General features: G+C 55.8%; 2 protein-coding genes across 3 annotated transcripts in view; one reads left to right on the forward strand and one right to left on the reverse strand.

The window, feature by feature from the left end:
• The window catches only part of RGMA (repulsive guidance molecule BMP co-receptor a), a 44,948-nt gene extending 40,226 nt beyond the window's left edge, over window positions 1–4,722 (forward strand). Inside the window, exon 4 of the mRNA XM_082736716.1 lies at window positions 2,276–4,722. Coding sequence (XP_082592842.1) covers window positions 2,276–2,998 — 723 coding nt within the window. The 3' untranslated portion in view covers window positions 2,999–4,722. The remainder of the gene's footprint in view (window positions 1–2,275) is intronic.
• Window positions 4,723–16,258: 11,536 nt separating this feature from the next.
• Window positions 16,259–23,544, reverse strand: part of CHD2 (chromodomain helicase DNA binding protein 2) — a 121,605-nt gene continuing 114,319 nt past the window's right edge. For both annotated transcript variants that reach the window (XM_082736714.1, XM_082736715.1), the window contains one exon: window positions 16,259–19,838. In XM_082736714.1, the coding sequence (XP_082592840.1) occupies window positions 19,505–19,838 (334 nt within the window). In that variant the 3' untranslated portion in view covers window positions 16,259–19,504. The remainder of the gene's footprint in view (window positions 19,839–23,544) is intronic.

Here is a 23,544-nt window from a genome sequence, read left to right on the forward strand (position 1 = left end):
CTGGGGTCCTTCACGTTTCTCCTGCCTCCCCTTGCCTGTAGGACCTGCTCGTGGTTTCTAGCACACCCGGGCCCTTGTACTTGTCATACCCCCACTGTTTGGCCAGAAACTCCCTTAGGGCTTCGTGCAACTTGTCCTCTACTCCCAGGGCCGTCCTTGGTGTCCCCCTGCCACTGCCACATCGCCCAGGGTGCCCAGGCACAAAATTCAACCACAGCCAGGACATCGGGGCCCCCTCAGCCTGCAGACCATCTGAGGACGTATGGTACCAAAAGGCCTGGGTGCCCTCTTGCTCCATGACCCGGCCTCCCTCCCTGGCCATGGGCTGGAGTTCAGGTCACAGCTGCCCTTGATTCGGGGGGCAGTGGCCTTCAAGCCACCAGGGGCAAGAAGCTGGCACCTAGGAACAGGAACGAAGGAGCGGTGGTCATCTCTCTCCCGGATCTGATTCCTGTCCCCAGCCCATGCAATCATCCTAGTTAGGATTAGAGGGAAAGTGCAGCCTGGCCCTACCCCCAGGATGAAAGGGGAAATGCTCATTTCCCCAGGCTGTTTGTCTCCAGCCTTCTCCCAGGCCTCCTACCCTGGGGGCTTGTGGCCAGAAAGAGCCCAGGGGTTGGAAACCAATTGACTAAACTCTGCTCTACCTCTTGCTGGTGGCTGTGCAACCTTGGGCAAGTCACTTGACCTCTCTGAGGGTGACTTTTCTCCGCTATAAATGGGAGGTCATGTCATCCTTCCCAGCAGTGCCCCACAGGACTAGGAGAAGCAGCACCTGTGCCTGCGTCTGTGGTCGTCAGGAAGACCCTTCCCCGTGGAACCTCCCCACCAGCTGCTTCTGCTGTGGCAGCTCAGCCCAGCCCCGCAGCCCCGGCTGCAAGTACCAGCAGACACGGGCCTCCCTGCTCCTGCCCTGGCCAGAGCTGCATGCTCATTCTCGAGCCCGCCATCTTCCTTTCCCTGACTATCGCCCTCCTCCTCTCTTTCTTGCCCCTGCTCAGGTCCAAGGCCTGGCTGGGTGACCCCTCAGGGCAGCCCTGCCACCGTGGCCTCTGCCGGCCTCTGCCTGCCCGTTCTTTCCCTGAGCATGAATCTGTCCCCTTCCACCTGCTGTGATGTTCAGCCAGCGACTCACAGCCCTTTTGAAGGCATTTGGTGGGAGGACCACTGGCGGCTTGAGAGGTCGTGTGAGATGGTTGTGGACCGTATTAGTTTCTTGTTGCTGCTGTAACAAATACCACAAACTCAGGGTTTCCCACAAGCAGAGATGTATTCTCTTATAGTGCTAGAGACAAGAAGTTTGGAGTGCATCTTCAAGGGCTAACATAATGGTATTAGGAGGGTCGGTCCTTCCAGGGGATTCCAGGAGAAATCGGTTTGGTGTCTCTTCCAGACTCGGGTGGTTGCCAGCATCTCTGGCCTGTGGTCACCCACCTCCAGTCTCTGCCTCTCTGGAAAGAGCCTTCCCCCTCTTCGATGGTCCCATCTCCCTCTGCCTCCATGTTAAGAGCACACCTGTAGCTCTATTTAGGGCTTACCCCAGCCAATCCAGGATAACTTCTCCATCTTGGTGCCCTTAACCCAATCACATCTGCGAAGTCTCTTTTGCATAGCCGGTAACTGGTTCCAGGAATTAGGGCTTGATATCTTGGGAGCTATTACTCAGCATACTACAATAGATAATGAAGTTTTATTTTTAATTAGCTGTGCTTTTCTTTTTATGGTGCACCTCTATATATAGTAAATGAGCTGGTTTTCTATTTAGGGTAGTGATCTAAAGTTCCGATTCTAAGTCAGGTTGTTGGGGTTTTTTTAAATAAAACAAGTTGGTTGTTTTGTTTTGTTTTGTTTTTACTAAGTTTTTAGTTTCAGTATGGTTCACATACAACATATGATTCCATACATGACTCAGGGCTCACCAGGGTAAGTGTGTCTTCATCCCCTTCACCTGTTCCCCCCGAACCCCCTCCCACCTCCATCCGAGAGCCATCAGTCTGCCCCCTATCATTAAGACTCTGTCTCTTGGTTTGTCTCTCTCTCCTTTTTTCCTCTTTATCCTAGAGTAAAACAAGTTGTTTTTAAGAAGAATATTAAGTGCATAATAATGCAGGTGGTACCAGGGTGACCCAAATGGGGAAGGAAGGGAGGGTGTGGGGCACAGAGGGGGCCGCTCCTGTCGGCAGCATCGCCAGCATGGGCTGGGCCTCCCGCCCCTCCGCTGTCTTGGCACCGCTGACCACCTGTCTCCCTGTCCTTCCCTCCCTGCCCCCACCAGCTCACTATCATCTTCAAGAACTTCCAGGAGTGTGTGGACCAGAAGGTGTACCAGGCAGAGATGGACGAGCTCCCTGCCGCCTTCGCCGACGGCTCCAAGAACGGCGGGGACAAGCACGGGGCCAACAGCCTGAAGATCACAGAGAAGGTATCGGGCCAGCACGTGGAGATTCAGGCCAAGTACATCGGCACCACCATCGTGGTGCGCCAGGTGGGCCGCTACCTGACTTTCGCAGTCCGCATGCCCGAGGAGGTGGTCAACGCCGTGGAGGACAGGGACAGCCAGGGCCTCTACCTCTGCCTGCGGGGCTGCCCCCTCAACCAGCAGATCGACTTCCAGGCCTTCGGCGCCAATGCCGAGGGCCCCGGCCCCCGCAGGCCGGCAGCCGCCAGCCCAGCCCCCGCGGCCCCGGACACCTTCCCGTACGAGACGGCCGTGGCCAAGTGCAAGGAGAAGCTGCCCGTGGAGGACCTCTACTACCAGGCCTGCGTCTTCGACCTGCTCACCACGGGCGACGTGAACTTCACGCTGGCCGCCTACTACGCCCTGGAGGACGTCAAGATGCTGCACTCCAACAAGGACAGGCTGCACCTGTACCAGAGGACTCGGGAGCCACCGGGCCAGGCGGCGGCTGCGGGGCTGCCCCCCGCCCCCCGGCCCCTCCTGGGCGGCCTGCTGCTCCTCGCCCTGCTCCCCGCCTTCCTGGAGGCCGTGGCCATGTAGGGCAGAGAGGGGCCGCTGCCTGTCCCTGAGCCGGGGAGGGGACGGCTGCAGGAGGGCTGGGGCTGTTGTGAGGGGGGGAGGGCGGGGAGGTGGAGGCCCCGCAGGGTCTGCAGGGGTCAGGAGCAGAGGCAGCCGCTGGCCGGCGGGCTGGAGACGGTTACCTCAGAGCTCCCCGGGCTGTCTGTGGGAGCGGCCTCCCCCCACGGCCCGGCCCGCGCCCTCCATCAGGGGCCCTGAGAGGTCCTGGTGACTGGTGCTGTGATGTTTGTGACAGTTGAGCTGTGTGAGAGAGGGAGCCACTCCCCTCCACCCGCCCCGCAGTGTGAATGTGCAAAACAGAGCCCCTCAGGCCGAAGCCCCCCACCCCGGCCCCGCCAGAGACACTGGGATTGATCAGAGTTGAGCTCCTCCCCCTCCACCCCTGCAATGCACTGAAACAGGCCCAGCTGACTGCTGCCCGCGCCCGCCACACGCACACACACTCATACGAGCACACTCGCACACACTAAGCTGAGGGGCTGGGCATCAGCGAGGCTGGACCCCCCCCCCCACCAGGCGGGGTCTCCTTTCCCTTTGGGCCTTAGGACGACTGGGGCTGGTGGGGGGCTCCTCGGCATCTTTAGCAAACCTTCATCCTTGACCCCAAGGTTGTGCCCACCTGGTGCCTTCCGGCCCGTGGCCTGCCTGTGAGCCGAAGGGAGACTCCGGCCAGTTAGCAGGCCTCTGCCCCAGAGCCCACAGCTAGGGCGGCAGGTGCTGTCTCCCGAGGTCTGTGCGACGCCACTCACGGGCTCCAACACTCTGTTCTGGCTCCTTCCCTCCCCGCCCCCCACTCCCCCCTGTGCTTAGGAGGTCACGTCCTCATGTCTAAATGTCTGAATAGAAGTACCCCTTGGTTTCTGTCCCCTTCTCCCCAGCAGATGGCAAGAGTCCCTGGGCAGGGGGAGCTTGGGCCACTGGGCGGGGGCAGGAGGCACACACGGACAGGGCTAGCTGGCCTGCCCTGATCCTCTTCGTCCTCCTCCCCTGCCCCCCAGAACCCCACTCCCCACCCGTCCCCCCACATCTGCAGGCCGGGGAGAGGAGCAGGGTCCGCAAGCTTCTCAGCCCCGAGCATCACGGGCTGGTCTCGTTCCTCTAGTCCCCTCCCTTAAGCCCGTGGCCACACAGCCAGGAGAGGCCTGCCGCCACCGAGAGCCCTGGCGCCCACCTACTGTGAGCCCAGCTGCCCATCCGAGGAGCCCCAAACCAGTCCCGCCCCTGCTGCTGTTCCAGAGAGCCCAGGGACCCACGCCGGGCTAGCCTCCACTCCCAGAAAGGGGCAGGAGGGCAGTTGCCACAGCCCCGCACTGCCCTGGCCCTTCAGTCTCGGGGCAGCCCTTCTGCTGTTCCCCAGGGACCTCTCATACACTGGCCCAGGAGGCTCCCCGCCTCCCCTCCAAGAGGTCCCCTCTCGCTGCCCAACGCCAGGGCAGGCAGGTGGGAGGCCCGGCCCCGGCCGCCCTGCTGGTTTTTAGATGGTCCCTATGTTGGAAGTAAAAAGTGAAGCACTTTATTTTGGTTGTGTTTGATCGCGTTCTGCTAGGAAGTGGGGACCCCTCACTGCGTCCTTGTGTCTGCGACCTGTGTAGAGTGTCACCGCATGTATATATTGTAAATTATTTATTAACGGCTAAATGCAAGTAAAGTTTGGGTTTTTTTTGTTTTGTTATTTTCTTTTGGAACCCGTGTTGGAATTCGCTTTCTGAACAGGCTGGCTCCGTTGGGGGGCAGGGGGGAGGCCCACGTGTGTGCACGCGTGAAGGGGAGTGGCAGGTGTTTGTGGAGGGTGAAGCCATTTAACACAAGCTCCCTACTTCTCTTAAAATGACTTTTTCTCCTTCTGGGGCTTGAGGGCTCCAAGTGTTCTTGCCTCCGGGAGGCTGGAACAGTTTCAGGGACAGATGATAGCCACGTGGTGGTGCAACAGGAAGGGGGTAGGGGCACGAGGTTGGGTGGGCTGCCTTCAGACTCAGGATGGGGCCATGTCGGCCGTCCCCGTCAACGTAGGAGCCCTAGAGCTGGGACGGTGGCTGCCACCCTCCCCTGCTGACGCAGCCCAGGGCCAGAGCGATGGCTTAGCAGGGGGACAGAGACTTGCTTGGGGACAGGTTTCCTGCTAACTATCATCTCATTTCGCCTCTTAAAACCAGGCAGTGAATCAGGAACACATTCATGCCCGTTTTTCAGACAAACAGAGGCTCAGAAAGATGAATTGATTTGCCTATGGTCCTTAGGGCAGGGCCAAGATTGTACACCTGGTCCGTTTGGCCCTGTCTGGGCCTGCTTTTATTTTGTTTTGTTTTTTTTTAAGATTTTACTTATTTTATTTGACAGACAGAGATCACAAGCAGGCAGAGAGAGAGAGGAGGAAGCAGGCTCCCCGCTGAGCAAAGAGCCCGATGCGGGGCTCGATCCCAGGACCCTGGGATCACGACCCGAGCTGAAGGCAGAGGCCTTAACCCACCGAGCCACCCAGGTGGGCCTGCTTTTAATACCAAACGTCAAAAGGGGGAGTGGCAGCACCGGTAAGCCAGGCCATATCCCAGGGTTCTCCCCTGTCCTAGCCCTGTGACCTTGAACAAGTTACTTAACCTCTCTGAGCCTCTGATTCCTCCTCTGTAAGGTGGGAAGTGCCTATCCTATAGGGTGTATGGGAGATTCGGCAAATGAACTTACTCCTGTAAAGACTTAGGACAGCGCCCGGAGCACAGGGAGTGTACCAGGGCTGGTGGCCCTGTTTTCCCAGAGCGGGAGGGGCTGAGTGGGTGGGGGTCACGCAGACCCCAGGAGCTTGGGAAAGGGTAAGCCGAAAGGCTAGCGAGGGGAGGAATCTGGAGAGTGAGCGTGTAACCAGTCCAAGCTGAAGGAGAAGGTCAAGGGCAGGAAGGGAGAACGTTCTAGAACCCAGCTCTCACACAAGCTCCCAGAGAGAGCATGGGATTCTGGACATTGGCAGGAAGAACCAGACTGGAAGGGACAAAAGGAGTCCAAACATACCTACACCTCTTATACCATTGCCAAAGCCGCTGGGACCGGTAGGCTTCTCTCTCTCTCTCTCTCTCTCTCTCTCTCTCTCAGTTGTAGCTGGGTTGGAATAGCTTGCAGGGGAGGCGCCACAGAGGCAGCAGAGCCCTTGGCAGAAGAACCGATTACGGAGAAGCCAGGGCCCATGGGATCAAAAAAAAAAAAAAAAATGCCGCTCACCATCAGATGAAAATGCTGCAGCACTTGCCAGAGAATATTCTGGGTTTGGAATTCGTTCAGGACCCTAAACTTAACCAGCTGGAACTCCTTCCAGTACCATGCTACTGGTCGCCCGTGAACATGGAAATTTGCGTTTCATCATGAATATGGAACAGAGTCTTGAGCTAAACGATCCCCAAGAAGCCGCTTCCTCTCGCTCTGCGGGCTGGGCTGGGAGCAGCTCCGCTGAGCCAGCGAGTCGGGGCCGGAGGTCCACGCGTGAGCAGACGACATGCGTGTCCCCTCGCGGCCCCAGCACAGGGACGTGCGGCAGAGACTCGTGAGGCCAACAGAATTCGTGAGAGGAGACAGGAGGGAAAGGGCTACTGGAAACCCGTGCATGGGGGTCCTCCATAATGAAGGGGCACATTCTGGGGTGAAGACCCTCACCGGGACCCCCGGGGCAGAGACACAGGTGACCAGGTGTGACCAGGGCTCCTCGGGGATGCCAGCGAGCCGCGTGGAGCGGGGGGTGGCCCTCGGTCTCAGGCTCCAGCCCACTTGGCGTCCAAACCGGCTCTGCCCGTCACTCGTTGTGTGGTCTCCCTTGGATTTTTGGAGCCTTAAGACTCCTGATTTGTAGAACGGAATTATGAGTACTAGTTCCTGAGGTCCTTATAGAATATCCAGCGAGCAGATGTGCATAAATTTCCTGGTACAGGGGCCCTCGAGCAGCCCCGGGAGGCTGCCCAAGGTGGCGGTCCCCTGCCTCTGCCACGGCGCACCCCGCACTGTCCCTTGCTAACTCCTTCGTGGGGGGCATGCAGTGGAGTCCGCACGGACTGCCTTGCCTTCTTGCTGGAGAGGCCAGTCTGTGCACAGTGACGCAACCGGGCGTCCAGGGAGACAAGCATCCCAGGGACGCAGGCTCCTCTGAGAGGGAGACCCCCCCACCCCAGAACGGAGGTGGGAGGAGCTTTGCTCTGGCCGGGTCCAGGGAGACCTCTGACCAGATCACCTGTGTGAACCTGGGGGACGAGCCAGACCAAGAGCAAGGGGGACCCTTCTATGCAGAGAGGTCGGGGAGCACAGAGGGCCTGGCCACCCAGTGTGGAGTCGGAGGACAGCAAGACACAAGGGGACGGGACCCCCGGAGCCTGGGGACCAGGGTCCAGGTGAGGCTGCAAGTGGCGGGAGGGAGCCCTGCCCGGCCCACCAGTGACCAGGGGGGCCTGACGTCTTGCTGCACCTGCCAGAGGAACCCCAGTGCTGCTTTGAGCAGGGGCAGGACGTGCCCAGCTTGCTCCAGACAATGTGAAGTGGGGTGGGGGGAGGAAGTTGGTGTCTCCAGGGCAGAGCTGGTCAGAAGGGGGATGGGGGCTGGTGCCAGAGGTGCCACGAATGACCCACTTCAGGGCAGAGCACAAGGGTGCTGCAGGTGGGGTTTGGAGAGCGGGAGAACCAGGGGAGGGTGCTGAGCGCCTGGGTCGATGGGGACGCTGCTTACTGAGCCCCAAGAGGAGTGCGTTCAGGACGCTAAAATCAAAATCTTACTTTAGGACACATTGGAAACCACATGCAGTTCAGTGGTCTTTAATTATTATTATTATTAACATTATTATTATTATTACTATTTTAGATTTTATTTATTTCAAGGGTAGGGAGGGGCAGAGGGAGAGGGAGAGAGCAAATCTCAGGCAGACTCCCCACTGAACATGGGAACCCACACGGGACTCGATCCCATGACCCTGAGATCATGACCTGAGCCTAAACCAAGAGTCGGACCCTTAACCGACTGAGCCACCCAGGCGCCCCTATTGTCTTTAATTTTTAAATTAAATGATGTATACTTCCCAGGAACGAGTGTTTACAGAGTGCAGGGCTCATAAAGGAACACCCAGAACAAAGGGAAGGTGTTGTCCTTGAACAAGATGGTTGCAATGGTGTGGTTGGTAAGACTGGCAGATGTCACTTGCGGGCCAGTCCCAAGGCCACAGTCCAGAGCCCCATGGCTCGGGGGAGGGGCAGAGCTGGGGGGCAGGCTATATGCTTGGAAAAGGACAGCTGGACTCGCCAAGATGAGTTCTCACCCCAAATACATAATTATGTAGGGACCAAGGTTCTAATCCCGATGGGGAAAATGGGAGTAAAATTGTAAAACGGAAAATTCAAAGACTAGCAAGGAATCCTGGGAGGGACGTTATCGACTCCCCACAGCTACCGGCTGGTGGGCAGGAGCCTCCGTGGGCTAGAAGGAGGCCCGTCCCATGCCTGGCCTTGCCTCTTGCTGGCTGGGGGACCTCGGACTTCAGGATCTTTGTCTGCACAAGGAAGGTCATGGCCCTCCTACAGGGTTGCTTGGGAAGACTGGGGCAGGAAATATCAGAATATAGGGAGCCCATCCCAGGAAGCCATACGCCCCAACAAGCACTCACTCCCTCCCCTTCTCATCCCACCGGGTCACACCGCCTTCAGGGGCTCACTGCTGGGGCCGCCATCCAGGGGACACTCCGGGACTCCAGGCAGGCCCCGGGGCCCCGCTTGCTCCCAGGCTGACCGCGACCCAGAGAGTTCTACCCTCTGGCCCCCCACGCAGGGGTCTCCAACCAGACAGGAAGAGCAGGGACCTACTTTGTGTGATGGGTTCATCTCTTAGGAATGATCCGGAAATCACATCTCTTTGCTCTGATTAGCCATATTTGTCCAAGTCTTGAAACACTTGACGAGCTCTTTGCCCAGCGGCCACCTGGGCTGGAGAAGCCTGGGGTTCTGGCCAGGGGTCAGTGGGAACCCCGCAGGCCCAAAGCAGGAGTCTAAGGACCTCTAATTCCATGGAGGTCCCCAGGGTCCCCACACCCCGAATCTATGGGCCATGGGCCCCCTCCCTGTCTCAACAGCTTCCCCTTGGCTACCTTCCCTATCCTTCTGGGCTTCCCACACTTTTGACCGTTTGATAACTTCCAGCCGTGACCCGGGTCTACACCCTGAAGAAGAGTTACAGAGAGAAACGCCCTCAGAGAGGCCCCCCCAGAACGGAATTAATTAAGAGATACAGGAACGGCAGTCCAGGGGCTGGCGTGGTGGGGCAGGGGTGTTTCTGGGATGCGGGGATGCGATCCCAGGCAGCCTAGATCCCAAGGCCAAGGCCGGCACATCCCCAGGCCTGATTCCGTCCTTGCCCAGAGGAACCCTGGGACCGCTCACGGATGCCTCCACGTTCGAACCCGTTCCTGCTCGTCTCCTGCCTCCCTCCCGCAGGAACCAGAGCCCACCTCAGGCCTGATGCATGTGCTCTGTCTAAAGCCGTGTTCAAACCTACTTGCCACCAGGCAGGGGGCAGGGGGCAGCGACCGCCGCCGGGGGCTGGCGATGACAGCCCCTCCCGCACACTGTCCTCCTGCAGAGCAAACACCTACAGATGACCCTGACCTTGAGTTGTGCCGCTGCTTTGACAGTTTTCATGACGCCCCGAAGGTGGATGCCTGGCTACTTCCAGATGAACTCCCACACCCAAGCCACCTGCCTGCTTGAGGATGGAGAAGGGGCACCGCGGAGTCCACCCAGGGTTCTGGTCCTGGGTCAGCAAGGAGTGAGGCCAGACCCCTTGCCGGAAGGCTGGGTGGGTGGAGGGACTTCAAATCCGGACCCTGAAGAGAAGAAGGATGGGAGAGAGGTTCCTTCAGATCCGAAGTCTGAGAGGCTCAGGGTTCCAGAAGGAGAGGCTGCGGGGGTGCCAGTGAGCTCTCCGCTGGGTCACTGTGGTCCAGGGGTAGTCCTCCGCCTCCTCGCGGGCAGGGGGCAGGCCTTCCCAGACATGACGCAGCTGCTGCTATAGAGCCAACCCCCGTTTACACGGAGACTGGGGCCTCCAGCGTGACAGCTACAGGTTTGGGCCTCCTGCCATGGGTCAGGCTTCCTGCCAAGTATTTGATCCAAGTGAGGATTTATCGCGGTGGAGCCCCCTTCCGGCCGCCGCCGCCCTGGAGTTCAGGTGACTCGAAGCCCAGGCTCCATGTGAGACAGGGGCCTGGAACACGGGGCTCCTGAGTGGCCTTCAGGTCAAGGCTGGGGGCCTGGACCACCAGAAACCGAAAGCCAAAGTTAGGGCCGGGCCCCCCTCCCCTGGACAGGACGGGATAACGGCAGCCTCCGCCAGGCTGACTTAACACACCTTCTTTGTTCATGATCAGAAATGAATCCTTAAGGCAAGTGTCCCCGGGCCCCTCCCCCTGCGGTCCTCTCTCTTGCTCTAACACAGCCACGAAGTCATCGCTCCTTTCCTTTCTCTACCCCCCCCCACCGTCTTCCTTCCTTGCACAAGCGTTTTTAGCAGCATCCCCTGTGGGCCCCGCGGGAATCCGTTCATTGATTCCAGAGGCCCTGCGAGGGGCCAGGCACTGTCCCCAGCACTGGGGCCAGAGCAGTGACCCCAGCAGATGAATGTGCCCGCCGTCCCAGGACCGACTTCCGGGAGTGAGAGGCAGGCGGGGCACGAGTCAGGCTGCCGTGAGCCGAGCGGGGAAAGGGACACGGCACGGGGAGGCGGATGGCAGGCGGGCCATCCCCACTTGCTGGTTCTCTGCCCCCGAGCCAGTCCCACGCGGCTTCCGAGCCTGCCCATCTGCCACGGCGGGGAAGGGTTAGGACTGACTCTCAGGGCCTGCCAGGATACGATGACCCTGTGTAAAGGCACCTGGGGGACAGTGGAGGGAGCCACTGAAGGAGGCGGTGACAAGCTGGCCTCGAGAGGTGGAGGAGCTGGAGAGGGGTCTGAGTTCCAACTCTCCTAGATGTGTGACCTGAGCTCTCGGGGCCTCACGATGCTCCACTGAAAAATGAGGATAAATCCCACCTCCTAGGATTTTCTAGGATTATTTTCACGAAGACAAGATTATTAAAATACGATAAAGCGACGGGCCCAGAGCTCGAGCCCCAGTAGCCATCAGCAGACGGTGTCCCCGGGGCAGCCTCATTTACTCTCAAGTTTGGGCCACCAACAGCCCAGGGTTCCCAAGCATACCTGACGTACATTCAGACCCCTTCCAGGGGCCAATATGTCTCCAGGCCCTCCCTCCATGGCTGGAGTTTTTATGATTCATGAGGCTAAACATCAATTCTTAATTGTAATACATTGTAATTATAGCTCCTTTCAACCATAAACCCAAATGCATTTACTAATTAGGCCTAAACAAAACTACAAAAAAGCCATGTGACGAAGGTGGGGTTGTCCAGGCTCTTGTCGTTGGTGCCAGGGAGTGACTCCGGTCCCCTCCACTTTTCACTCTTCAGACCCTGTGAAAGCTGACACCAGACGTCTCTGCGTCCACCTGGGTAAGGAGCACAGACCCCTTGGATCCAACACGACCCTAGAGTCCTGGGTTCTTCTCTCCTTCCCACACTTCCAAATGATCCAGGGTTTGCTGAAGTTACTTCATTAAAATGTTCATCAAGGGGCGCCTGGGTGGCTCAGTGGGTTAAGCCGCTGCCTTCAGCTCAGGTCATGATCCCAGGGTCCTGGGATCGAGTCCCGCATCGGGCTCTCTGCTCAGCAGGGAGCCTGCTTCCTCCTCTCTCTGCCTCCTCTCTCTGCCTGCTTCTCTGCCTACTTGTGATCTCTGTCTGCCCAATGAATAAATAAAATATTTTTTAAAAAATTAAAAATGTTTATCAAGAGGAAAACAAAAAATTTAAATTCTTCCAGATATCTCTAAGGACTATCGTCCCCATCAGACATCTGTAGCCCCAAGTGTGGGAACCGCTGAGCCAGCACACCGTCGAGTAAGAATGAGCTCTTCTGATCCCTGTTTGCACCTGCTGTCAGAGGGGCCTCAGAGAGGATGGCAGGGAGGCAGCGAGCCCTTGAGTGCAGTGGGGACACGGTAGGGACCCTGTGGGGACAGTAGCTTCGAGGAGTCGGCCGCAGTAGTGGTGGTCACCTTGCCTCATCTAGCATGTCCCTGGCACGGCTCCCCCCTCAGGCATGGGCGGGGCTACGTCCTCCCCGCCCCCAAAGGTTAACACCTGGCCAGGTTACAGCAGTCCACGGTGCACCTGACTGGGAGGTGAACTGTCTCCCCAGAGCCCATGCTCTCAGCTCAGCTGCTATGAGAGCCCTGGGTCTCCTTGCTGGGATCAAGGTCCCTCTTTGGTGAGCCCGCTCAGCTCTGCATCTGCTGCCCCCGCCTTCACACCTCCTTGCCTCCTCCCCATTCTGCCTGGTCCAGGGACTCCAGGACCAGGATGTGGGCTAAGGCAGCTGGGGCTACGAAGCACAGCTGGAATGGGACCGTAATGGCTAGAGAGCACCTCTCCGAACTGCCCGCCGGGGACCTCTGCAGCCCATCACCCTGAAGGTCCCCGCACCTTCCCTCAATCCAGCAAATAAAGGGTTATCCTCTGGCATGCCAGGAGCATTTGGGAAGATGTTCCAGAAGAGAGAACCGACTGCTTGAAACATCCCGGGAATCAGGAAGGCCTGCCTGCTGTGACCCAAACTCAGTCTGAGCGCCAGCCTGCTCAGCCCCCTGGGCTCCAAGCCCAGCCTCCACAAGGGCCTCGCGGAGGCCATGGCTATGACTACGTGGAGGCACCAGAGTGGGCTGGGGCTCCAGTGGCAATTGTGGGCACAGGGAAGGGACAGACAGGAAGGGAAGTGGGAACAGCAGGGGCCGAGAAGGCTGCTCAGAGGGAACCAAGTTTGAATTGCATCTTGAAGAAGAACCCAGATTCATCAGGCAGCTGGCGGTGATGGAGGGGTCGAGGGACAGCAGCCTGGAGGTCAGGCTCTGCCTCGAGGGCTGGCCAGAGGCTGCAAGAGCAGTTTGGGGGCAGAAGAGAGTGGCCGGCGAGGGCAGGTCACAGAGGGCTGAGGAACCCAAGCCAGGAAGCTTAGAGCTCCGGTGAGGATCGGGGGAATTGCAGTGATGCCCGGCCTTGTGGCTCAAGATGTCCCTCTGGTGGCGACATGGAGGGGAAAGGGAGAAGGGACTGGACCCAGAAGGAGCCAGAGCCCGCGTGTTCCGGAATCAGGGGCTGCCATAGGGAGAGAGCCACCTGGCCGGCTGAGGCCTCTGAGAGGGCTGGGCCAGGGCTGGCCAGCACCGCCCTCCGGGGCCTCCTGCTGGTGGAGCAGGTGAGGCCGGCTTCTCCCTGCAGCCTCCCCTCCTCCCCATCCCCTGTCACACTTCTTGCAGGGGTGAGGTGACTCCCCGTCTCCGACTCCACCATGGCCTTTGGAGCTATGGGAGGCGCCGGCCAGGGTAGAAGAATGAGGGCGAGCCTCTCGGAAGGGGGGGGGGGTGTCTGTAAATTCAGGTGTCGGCCGCCAGGCAGGCTGTTTGTGGAAATCTGCTGCCCCCTGCAGGAAGATTCTAGAACCACAGTCACTCAGGACCCTCCCTCCAGGAACGAACGGGAACTTCAGCTCCTCTTCCAAACGGCAGGGGCAGGCCCCCAGCTCTGGTGGCAGGAGTGGTCTCCACTGAGCCTGGGGAGGTCTTAACACCGCCCTCAGAGAATGATGACAGATGCCAAGCCCAGCTCAGCCCCCTCAGTGGCCTCACTCACCCCACCACAGCCCGGCAAACTCTGTATCCTGTACTTGAGGCACGCGGAGGGAGAGAATGAGCCCCAGAAGGCCAGCTGCTTCAAACCCAGCTCTGTCCCCTTCCTGGACCTATGGCTTCCCCGACCCCCTCCCCTGGGCTCAGCTAGCAGCACCCCTGTCCCCACGCCCATCTCCTCTTTTCTCCCTGGCGCTCGTGACATTTTGTCTTTCTGTCATTGGTCTAGGTGTGCCTTGCCAACCCTCAGAGGGGCCCTCATCCTGGTTTGCCGAGTCTGCGTCCCAGCTTCTAGAACAGGGCCTGGCCCACAGGAGGTGCTTAAGATCTTACTCAAGGGAGAAACTTTCTCTCTCATGACCGTCTAGTCCCCACGGGACGGTGAGCACCCTGCCAGGTCTTCCTACCGGGGTCTAATCTCCTAGAGAGGGCGCTCTTCCGGGGCCCCTCCAGGGAGCTGGGATCCAAGAGGAGCAGCCCTGCTGGTCTCAGAAGTTTCTGGGCTGATGCAAGCTGGGGCCGAAAGCTAAATTGGGCCTGCCCTCCGGGCTGGGCAGGTGCCCTCCTCGGTGTGTCCCCATTGTCCCCGCTCCCAGCAGGGGCTGGTGAACACTATCTCCTTCTGGGTAGCCCATCGCAGAGTTTACACCTTTCAACACTGAGCTCTCACGGTAAAACCACATGAACCCTAGAAGCCGCCTCCTTCATGTACAAATGACGATGTCTGGGCCATCTGCCCAGCTGCACCCAGGGGGAGGCCAAACGGAGACAACGCACTGCCCTTCCTGCCAGCCCCCTGGAGACCCCCTGGGACCCCCAAGGCCACCATGTACACAGGGTTAGCAAGGACCACACTATAGCAGTGATCGTCCTCTTGTGGTTCACAAAACAATTTAAGATCCCAAGTGCAAACCCTCCGTGGGACAGCTGGCCCCAAGCAGTAGATATTCTGCCTGATTTTGAGGTGAGAGGCCTGTGTCCGTGTTCCCACACAAAGCCAGATCTCACAGCCACACACCCGGCTGGGCGACACTCAGACCTCAAGCCTAGGACGGGGTCCACCGGCACCAGGCAAGGCCCGAGTTCTACGGACCAAGAGCGTGTGTTGGGTTGGGCTCCGTCTTTTCCCCAAGGCAAGGAGCAGACACCACAGGCGGGCTGGAGGCCAGGGCCCGAGCGGGATTCCAGACTCAAAGGATGGAGGCTAGGAAGGGCAGTAAGATGGGCCTCGAAGGCAGACCCGGCCCTGCTCTTTTAAGAGCCACAGGTTGGAATCCCAAGTCCAGACCAGGCTGGCAAACTGCAGGGCCTCGCGGTTCAGTAAGTGACCTTTCTGTTGGTGCTAATTGAGAAGGACCTGCTTTAATGCCAGACATGCGAGGCCCCGCCAGGGAGCAGCTGGTGGGGGCGGGGGGAGCCTGGGACTGCTTTTTCCAGTAAAAGGCGGGCTTCTTGGCAGCAGCTGGTTTAGAAGCCGCGTTGCTATTGTAAATCATAAGCTGATTATTGCAGCGCTTTCAAGTTTCCCAAAGAGGTTCCAGCCGAGCTGTGAGTTGCAACACGACTGTGAATTGTTTATCGGCAGGAGGAACCCTCAACTCTGGAGTCTCTGCCTCAGGAACGCGAGGCCCTAAAAATCCCAGCCTCTCCTTCCTGGCCAGGCCAGGATGAGCGAGGCACCCCGCTGCCAAGCCTCCTGGGTTGACGGTCACGAGACTTAACGGAAAGTATGGGTTTACTGGGTATCAAGAATCGAGAGCTCTGTGAAGATCGGAGTTCGGTTTTGCAGTCTCCTGAGTATCGACAAAACCCCTTGGGTCTGGCCAACCCCTCGAGCTCCCGCTCAGACGGCATCTCCGCCCTTGGGCTGTGCCCGGCTTCCTCCGTCTGGGCCTCGCAGGAGCTGGGCCTGCCCCTGTGCCAAATTGCGAGAGTTAACATTGTGTCAGTGTTTCCATTATAAAATGCCTCTTTCCCCCCTTCATGAATATATAACCCAACTGTTAAATTGCCCTCAAGGCTGTGGGCTGGCACACACGGCCCAGTAACTTCCTCTGGATGGAGGGGGCGGGGCAGGACCCCTGTCCGGACAACACAGGTCTTCACATGCACATTGCTGGGGTCCCAAGCACCACCACGGGATCCTAAGGGAAGCTCTACTCCACCAGGGGCTACAGATCCTCGGGCTCTCCCAACCCCACCGCCCAGTGCTCAGGACACTGAGGACAGGAGCTGCTTAGCCAGGGGCTGTCAGCCTCGGGGAAAATCTCAGAACCCCCCCACCCCCGACCCCCAACCCCCAGACCCAACGCCACAACTGGCCCCCGAAGGAAAAACAATGAGACTTTAAGAGGCTCCATTTCACACGCTGGCGAACGTGAACGACCCAGAGAACAAGGGGAGGGAAGGGGAGCCGAGGTGCGGCCAGTCAGAGCTCACGCCAACCCAACGCAACGTCACAGTGTTCGCCCAATTCTAGAAATCCTTAGTAACACTTTTTAATATACAAGAATCAAAAGTACAGCAGTTTTACAATGTAGGAAAATTTAATACATACTATATAAACAACATTATTTACATCAGAAATCACTAGGACAGTGGCATTTTTCACAAATATAAATTAATTACTGTTTAGTCAACAGGTTTTAAAAGTCCACAATTTTACAATAAAGAAAAACCATCCGTCCCCAAACGTGTGGGGTCCGGACGGACTAAAGCAGCCTGGACCCTTGGCCTGGCTCTCCTCGCCCGACACGGCAGCCCTCAGACAAGCCAGAAGACCGCTGGCGCTGGGCCCTGGGCCCTGGGCCCCCGCTCCTGCTGACGAGTGGATTTTGGTCTGTAGGATTCCAGTGTCTCTGTGTGAATTCGTAGCAGACTCGCGTGTGCACCACACGTCCTGATGCGGCTCTCGGGCATCAGGCTACAATGTCTGCAGCACGGTGGGAGCAGTGTTCTGGTTTCCCGTGGAAGGGCTAAAGGAATGACTAGAAGGGGCGGGGGGCCGCCCTGGGTCCATCAGATCGGGCTCTGCAGAGGATCTGGCTGTTTCTCTGCAGCCATCTCTGAGAAGACCACAGTGATGTACCTGGGCTTTCAGGGCCCCCTTTCCCAGGGCCGTGGTATACCGCGTTAATCCTCATTCATATTCAGATCTCAGATGATGCGGACGCCCCTCTTCCTCGACCCCCGCTGTTTCTACCTGGTTATGAAATCCTTCAAAGCTAGGCTCCATGGACTGCCGCCCTCACGGGTTCCTGGGGCAGTTTATCCCACCCGCAAGGGAGAGAATTCCTACCTGTGCAAATTTGTTTCTGATAAGAGCATACAGTATTCATACTGATTTAGGTCAATGAGGAAATGCCTCCTTTTTCCCAACCCAGTCTTCAAACATACTTCAACATCTAAAATAGATGCTTTTATGGGGATACTGTAATTTTATAATCAATTTAACACTGATCCGGCGAATATAGCCTTTTGCTACATCATATGGCACTACAAGTCCTGAATGTAAACAAAAGGAAGTTCCTTTTTCTTCATGATGAGACATCTTTGGGAATAACTCACATCTCCTATCAACCTCAGAGACAATCAATCACCCTTGCGGAGCCCTGAAATTCAGAGCCTCCAGCAACTCCTCCCAGCTTCCCTTAAGGGAAGGGTGATGCCACGACTCCCAGGACACAGCCTGACCTCCCGCGGGGAGACACGTGCTGGTGCTCATCCCTCCCCCCCACCCCAAAGAACCCGGCAAGCCAACCTAGCCTTCCACTTGGGCCTGGGCAAGAGGAACACAGGGTAGTGTGAGTACTGTCGGCAGGAAGCTCAGCTGGTGGTGGCCACAGCAGACACAATCTTCTCTCACCGAGCAGTTGCCGTGGGACGACCACGGCCAGGGGCTCCTATGCGTTCCTTTGTGCTGTGCTCCGGGCATGCTGACCCCCTTTGAGCCCACGCTGCACATCCCTAGTACCATGAGGAGATATAGGTAAGGACGGGGCAGGCCCACTACTCCCAGCACAAGCTGTGAGGACCCAGACGCTGGCCAGCCCCAGGGCGCTGTGCACAGCGAGCAGAAATGACCCAGTAGAGCCGTGTCAGCTCACTAAGTCGCTGGGACTGGGGGCTTTGCTAGTAAAGGCATTAATGGTGCTGCCCAGGGTACCGGCAGGTAAGTGATGATCATTTTGTGACATCCTCACAGGTTAGTTCAGGGAGTTGAACCCTGTGCGTGCCCAACGGGAAGCTTCTCACCAGCTCTGAGCCTGGACACGTTTAGGCACGGTGTAGGTTCAAGTCAGTGCGTCCACCTAGAAAGGCCTTTGGATATTCACACAATACTGGCAAGCGGTATTTTGAAAGAGGAGAACGGAAGGCCCAGCATCAGGGGAACGGAAGCAGCCTAATGAACTGGTGCAACCAACCTGCCTTCTGACTCCGTTCGGCCCTGCACCACTCTGACCGTCAGCGCGGTCCCCTGGCCTTGGAGGTTTCCTAGTTTGCAAAAACTCTTAAGTTAGGTTTGTACTTTATTTGATCTCATTCTAAACAACACTGGAGTTCAAGTCTACTGCTGCCTGCCTAGCTGTGGGAGCTGTTCCCCGCAGGTCGCTGAGCCTCACCGGTGCACCCGCCACACGGGGTCAGCAGACGTGTATTCCGCGTCATGCTGGGCAGAGGAAACTAAAGTGCCTACAAGGCGGCTACTGAGGCTGACCTGGCACAACACCCCAGGCCCCCTCTCCCCACGAGACCCACTCACCACCTGCACCTGTACCCCACCCCGCCCTTGGCACCTGCCAGCACCAAGCTTCCCCCGCCACCCCCTGGCCCTCAATGGACACTTCTCATCCCAGGATCAGAAATCCACCAGGGATTCCGGGTCCCTGGCCACACCACCCCCACCCCAGCCCCGCTTTCAGCCCACTCCCAACCAAGGAAGACCCACGCCAACGCCAGTGCCGGCCTGCTCACAGTACTCTGAAGTCCACCAGACGGGCCCTCGCCTCCCTGGCACCAGGGCGAAGGAGGCCCACGGTGGAGACTAAGCATTTGAAATGTACAGATAGTGTGGGAAAAATTAGTGTCGGTCAGGAAGGGGCCGCCGTGGAAGCTGTTCCCCTCTGTCCTCCTGTGCCACAGATGTCATGCTGAGGCCCAAGGGTACGGTTTCTCCCAAGAACATGTCTGAGGAGTGTGCCCACTCCCCCTTTAAGTCCCACGAGGCGAGACCCGAGCCCCGCTCCCTGTCAGCAGCATGTCACGTCACAGTGAAGCAATCGTGTGCCGTCCAGCAGGTCCCGGCAGCCTGCACGCACACGCTCCTACCCAGCCCCCCGCACCCAGGCTCAGGGCGCGCGGACCCCGGCAACAAAACATCCCGACTCTAAGATCCCATCTTCCTTCACTGGGGAAACACAGCCCACGAAGCCGGTACACACAAGTCACCTCTTCCTCCCAGCACCCATCGCAGTGGCAGGCTGGAACCAGGCTGGGTGGGATGGGGTGTCGAAGTGCAGGAGTGGCGACCCAAACCCAAGCGGGACAAGTGAAAGGCCCCCCACTCCTTGAGGCGCTCCTTCGGCCGGCAGGCTGACAGCAGCAGCAGCATGTCCAGAAACTCCACTCACTGGTCTAGATAACTGGCTCCCATTGGATCAGACCAAAAATATCCAGGTGCTTAATGACTCTTGCTCTCCCCTTCTTTCCCAGCTGTCCTTTATGTTTTCCGAACATTCCAGTTATAATCTGGGTTGTTTTTCTGTTCTAGTGATCTCTCCAATGGAGACCTGTGATCCAGGGGTGACTTGGAATCATGGGGAGATTTCTGAGAAGGGGGCGAGCGAGGGTCTGAGACTGCGGGGTGCAGGGGGGGCAGGGGCTGTTTATATTCCCCCAATTTGTCTGTGTGGAAAGAGCGGTAATGGTCCGAGGGTCCTTGGCCATGGTAGCCCATAGGGGGGCGGTGGTCAGACATTCGTCGGAAATCCTGCTGGTGATAATTTTGAGGCCGAAATTCATCGGATCTCCTCCGCTTGGAGTCATGATGGTGCCTGAAATGGAGATGCAAAGATCAGCGGAAAGACGGAGCCCGTCCCCTTCTCCCTCCTCCACTGGCTCTTCCCTGCGCATTCATAGTCCAGGACACTTCCAAAGGACTGTTTGTAAATGCTTACTTTACGAGGAATCCAAAAAAAAACAAAAAAACACAAAAACAACAACAAAAAAACAACCCACACAAGCAATAACAAAGGGCTATTTTACACTTATTGGCAAAACATATCCTTTGAAATGACATAAGCCTCAAGTCTGCAATGAAACAAGTACACACTTGAATCACTGGTGGCTTTGTAAAGCTGTACTCCCTTCAGGAAAACTGGCAAGATCTACAAACATTTTCATATTCTTTGACCTGGTCCAGGAGAAAAAGAGCCACGGAAATGATTTGAGAAGTTATTAGTAACAGCAAAAGCTACAATCAACCCCAACGGTCAATAATAACTGATGGGTTAATTACATTATTTTAAAAATTGATTCAATGTGAGGAATATTAAAATTTTTAATTAGCACTACAGTAAACTACTTGTTATCCCATTAGGAGAAAATTGGTGTAAGTCAACAACGAAAAGACAAACAACCCAATTCGAAAATGGGCAAAGGACAAAAACAAACATTTCTCCAAAGATCTACAAATGCCCACTAAGCACATGAAAAGATGACCCACATCTTTAATGAACATTAATCATCAGGGAAATGCAAATCAAAATCACAATGAGCTAGCCCTGATTCGCACCCACGAGGATAGCCACGTTTAAACACACACGCACACACACATGCGCCAACAGAAGGTAAGTGTTGGCAAAGGTGTGAGAAAATGGCCATTCTTGTACATTGCTAGTAGGAGGGTAAAATGTTTCCACCACTGTGGAAAATCAGTGGTTTCTAGGAAGTCAGTAACAGAACTACCATGTGAGTAACAATTCCCTCCTAGGTGTATGCCCAAAATAACTGAAAATGGGTATTCAAACAAGTACTTTTACGCCTGTGTTCACAGAGCACTATTTATAAGCACCAAAGGTGGAAACGACTAAACGTCCGCCAACAAATGAATGGATCAACAGCACACCACCATGAACTATTATTCAGCCATGAAAAGAAACCAAGTACAGGCATGTTCTCCAATGCGGGGGAGACTCACATGACACTACATATTCAAAGAAGCCAGTCACAAAAGAGCACATCTTGTAGGATTCCACGTATACAAAATATCCAAGGGAAGTAAATCCATGAAAACAAAATACAGACTGGTGATCAGGCGCTGGGGAAACAGCAGAATGGGGCGACTGTGTCATGGTGCTGGGGTTTTCCCTGGGGTGATCGGTGTTTGGAACTCAAGGTAGTGATGATAGCAACACTGTGGATGTATTAAATGTCACTGAATTGTTCACCTTGAAACAGTTAACTCATACTATGTGACTTTCCGCTAGTTAAACGAGAGAGAGGGAGAGAGAGGGGACAAAATGTACAGAACAATGGTTCTCAAGACACCAGATGTCAGGTAACAAAGAACAGTGATTCCTTGAGGGATGGAAATTGAAGGAGATGAAGCTTGTTAACAAACCCCTCACTGCCTTGAGACGGCGTGCAGGCCTCAGCGCAGGGAAGGGAAGACTCTCAGAGTTGAGAGGCGGGGACAGAACCAAGGCAACTGGAGTCCAGAGGATGGAACACAGAAGAGAATGCAGGAGACAGAAAGAAGTTCAAAGACACGCAAAGGGTTCCCCTTGGGATTCAGTGAACAACTGTTCAGGGTGTGCAAGTGAAGAAACTACCTGAGGCCAGGAAATAACCCCCCGAAGGTCAGAGGTGCCAGTGCCCTGCTCTCACCAGCTATACCAAAAAACAAGCTTCAAGGGACATCAGTAGAGTACAACGAAGCCTTCTTGCCTGGGTGGTGGGAACAATTAACCCCTGCCAGACCACTGCTCCCAATCTGCCCGAAGAATCTTAACAGCAAGACCGGAAAGCATCGAACTGTTGGCAAGTAATCTGTGTCTCACAACAAAGATCCAGAACGTTTATAGCAATATAACATATCCGGTACTCAGTGAGGCATCTGACCAAAAATTACTTGGCATGGGGGCACCTGGGTGGCTCAGTGGGTAAAAGCCTCTGCCTTCGGCTCAGGTCATGATCTCAGGGTCCTGGGATCGAGCCCCGCATCGGGCTCTCTGCTCAGCGGGGAGCCTGCTTCCTCCTCTCTCTGCCTGCTTCTCTGCCTACTTGTGATCTCTGTCTGTCAAATAAATAAATAAAATCTTTAAAAAAAAAATTACTCTGCATGGAGAAAACCAGGAAACTAAAACCATAATGAGGAAATAAGTTAACCAATTTAAACTAATCCAAACAGTAAATTAGCCAACAAGGATATAAAACTATTTATAAGCTGTATTCCAGATTTCAAAAGGTTAGAGGAAGATTTAAACTGGGTGGGTGGGTGGGGAAGGCCCAAATACAACTTCTAGAAATAAAACTCCAATGTGTGACATGCAAAATACACTGGATGGGCCTCAAGGCAGGTTAGATTGAAAAACAAACCTCAGATAAACCCACAGATTCAAGAAGCTCTACACTTCCCAAGAAAAACAAACATGAGGCAAAATACAGCAAGATGCACTATAATCAAATCGTTAAAAACTAGAAACAAAGGAAAAAACACGATACGTAAAGAGAAACAAAGATAAAGATGACAGATCTTTTCCCTCTGAAACAGTTCAAATGGAGAGAAGATGAACACCTTTAAAGTACTGAAAGTGCTGATTCAGAATTTATACCCAGCAAAGGTATCTTTCATATGCGAAGGCCAACCAAAAGCTTTCTCAGACACAGAGATGTGGAAAGAACCAGCAGACCCCTACCAAATGAAAAGGTCTTCAGGCAGGAGTAAAAAAAAAAAAAAAAAAAAAGGTGACACCGAATGGAAATACAGATCTAGACCAAGAATTACAGGGCAAATGCCCACTGGAAGCCGACAAGATGACACAGGAGGGAGGGGGTGGAGGGGACATGGAGCCTCTAGAGGAGGCAGCTGCTACCTGGCCAGAGCCACTGTGCTCATGTGTTACCAGGTCCTCCAGAAATGAGGAGATATTTATATAAAACTTCCCAAATTTAAATTCAAGTCCAAACAAAGCATGTCATTAGCCTATGGAAAACCAAAGCTGCTGTGAGGTTAAAATACAGTCAAGTCCTAAAACCAGAAAGAACAAAACAAAACCACTTCAGGCTTCCTGTAGTCACTAACTCACAGGTTACAAAGGTAACGGGCTCATATGGTCCTGAACAGCTGTAGACAGGGTACGACTTCAAAAGCTCTTCACCCCTCAACTCTGGGCTTGGGGCAGACAAGGACCATGGGCTGGGGCCCATCACAGTATCCTGCCTCCTGAGAAGCAAGCACCAAACTCAATAATTGGGCTGCAGACTCGAATTTAATTTTAAGGCTACCTCTTCTCTACGCTTCCTCAGAGGAACGCAGAGAACGTTTCCTGTACGTGCGGAATGATGACCCTGCAGATGGCTCCCTATGACCCGAAGAATACAACTCAAGACCTCTAACCTGGCACTGAACCCCTTCCTAGCCAAAGTGTTCATCTTCTGGGCCTCCCTCTCTGGGTGCTGACCCTTGGCCTGGACCTGTGATAACCAATTCCATTTCTCTTTGCTTAGCAGACTCTTCAGGGCCCGAGACAAGAATTA

Source organism: Mustela nivalis (genome assembly GCF_964662115.1).
Source record: "Mustela nivalis genome assembly, chromosome: 6".
Lineage (NCBI taxonomy): Eukaryota > Metazoa > Chordata > Mammalia > Carnivora > Mustelidae > Mustela > Mustela nivalis.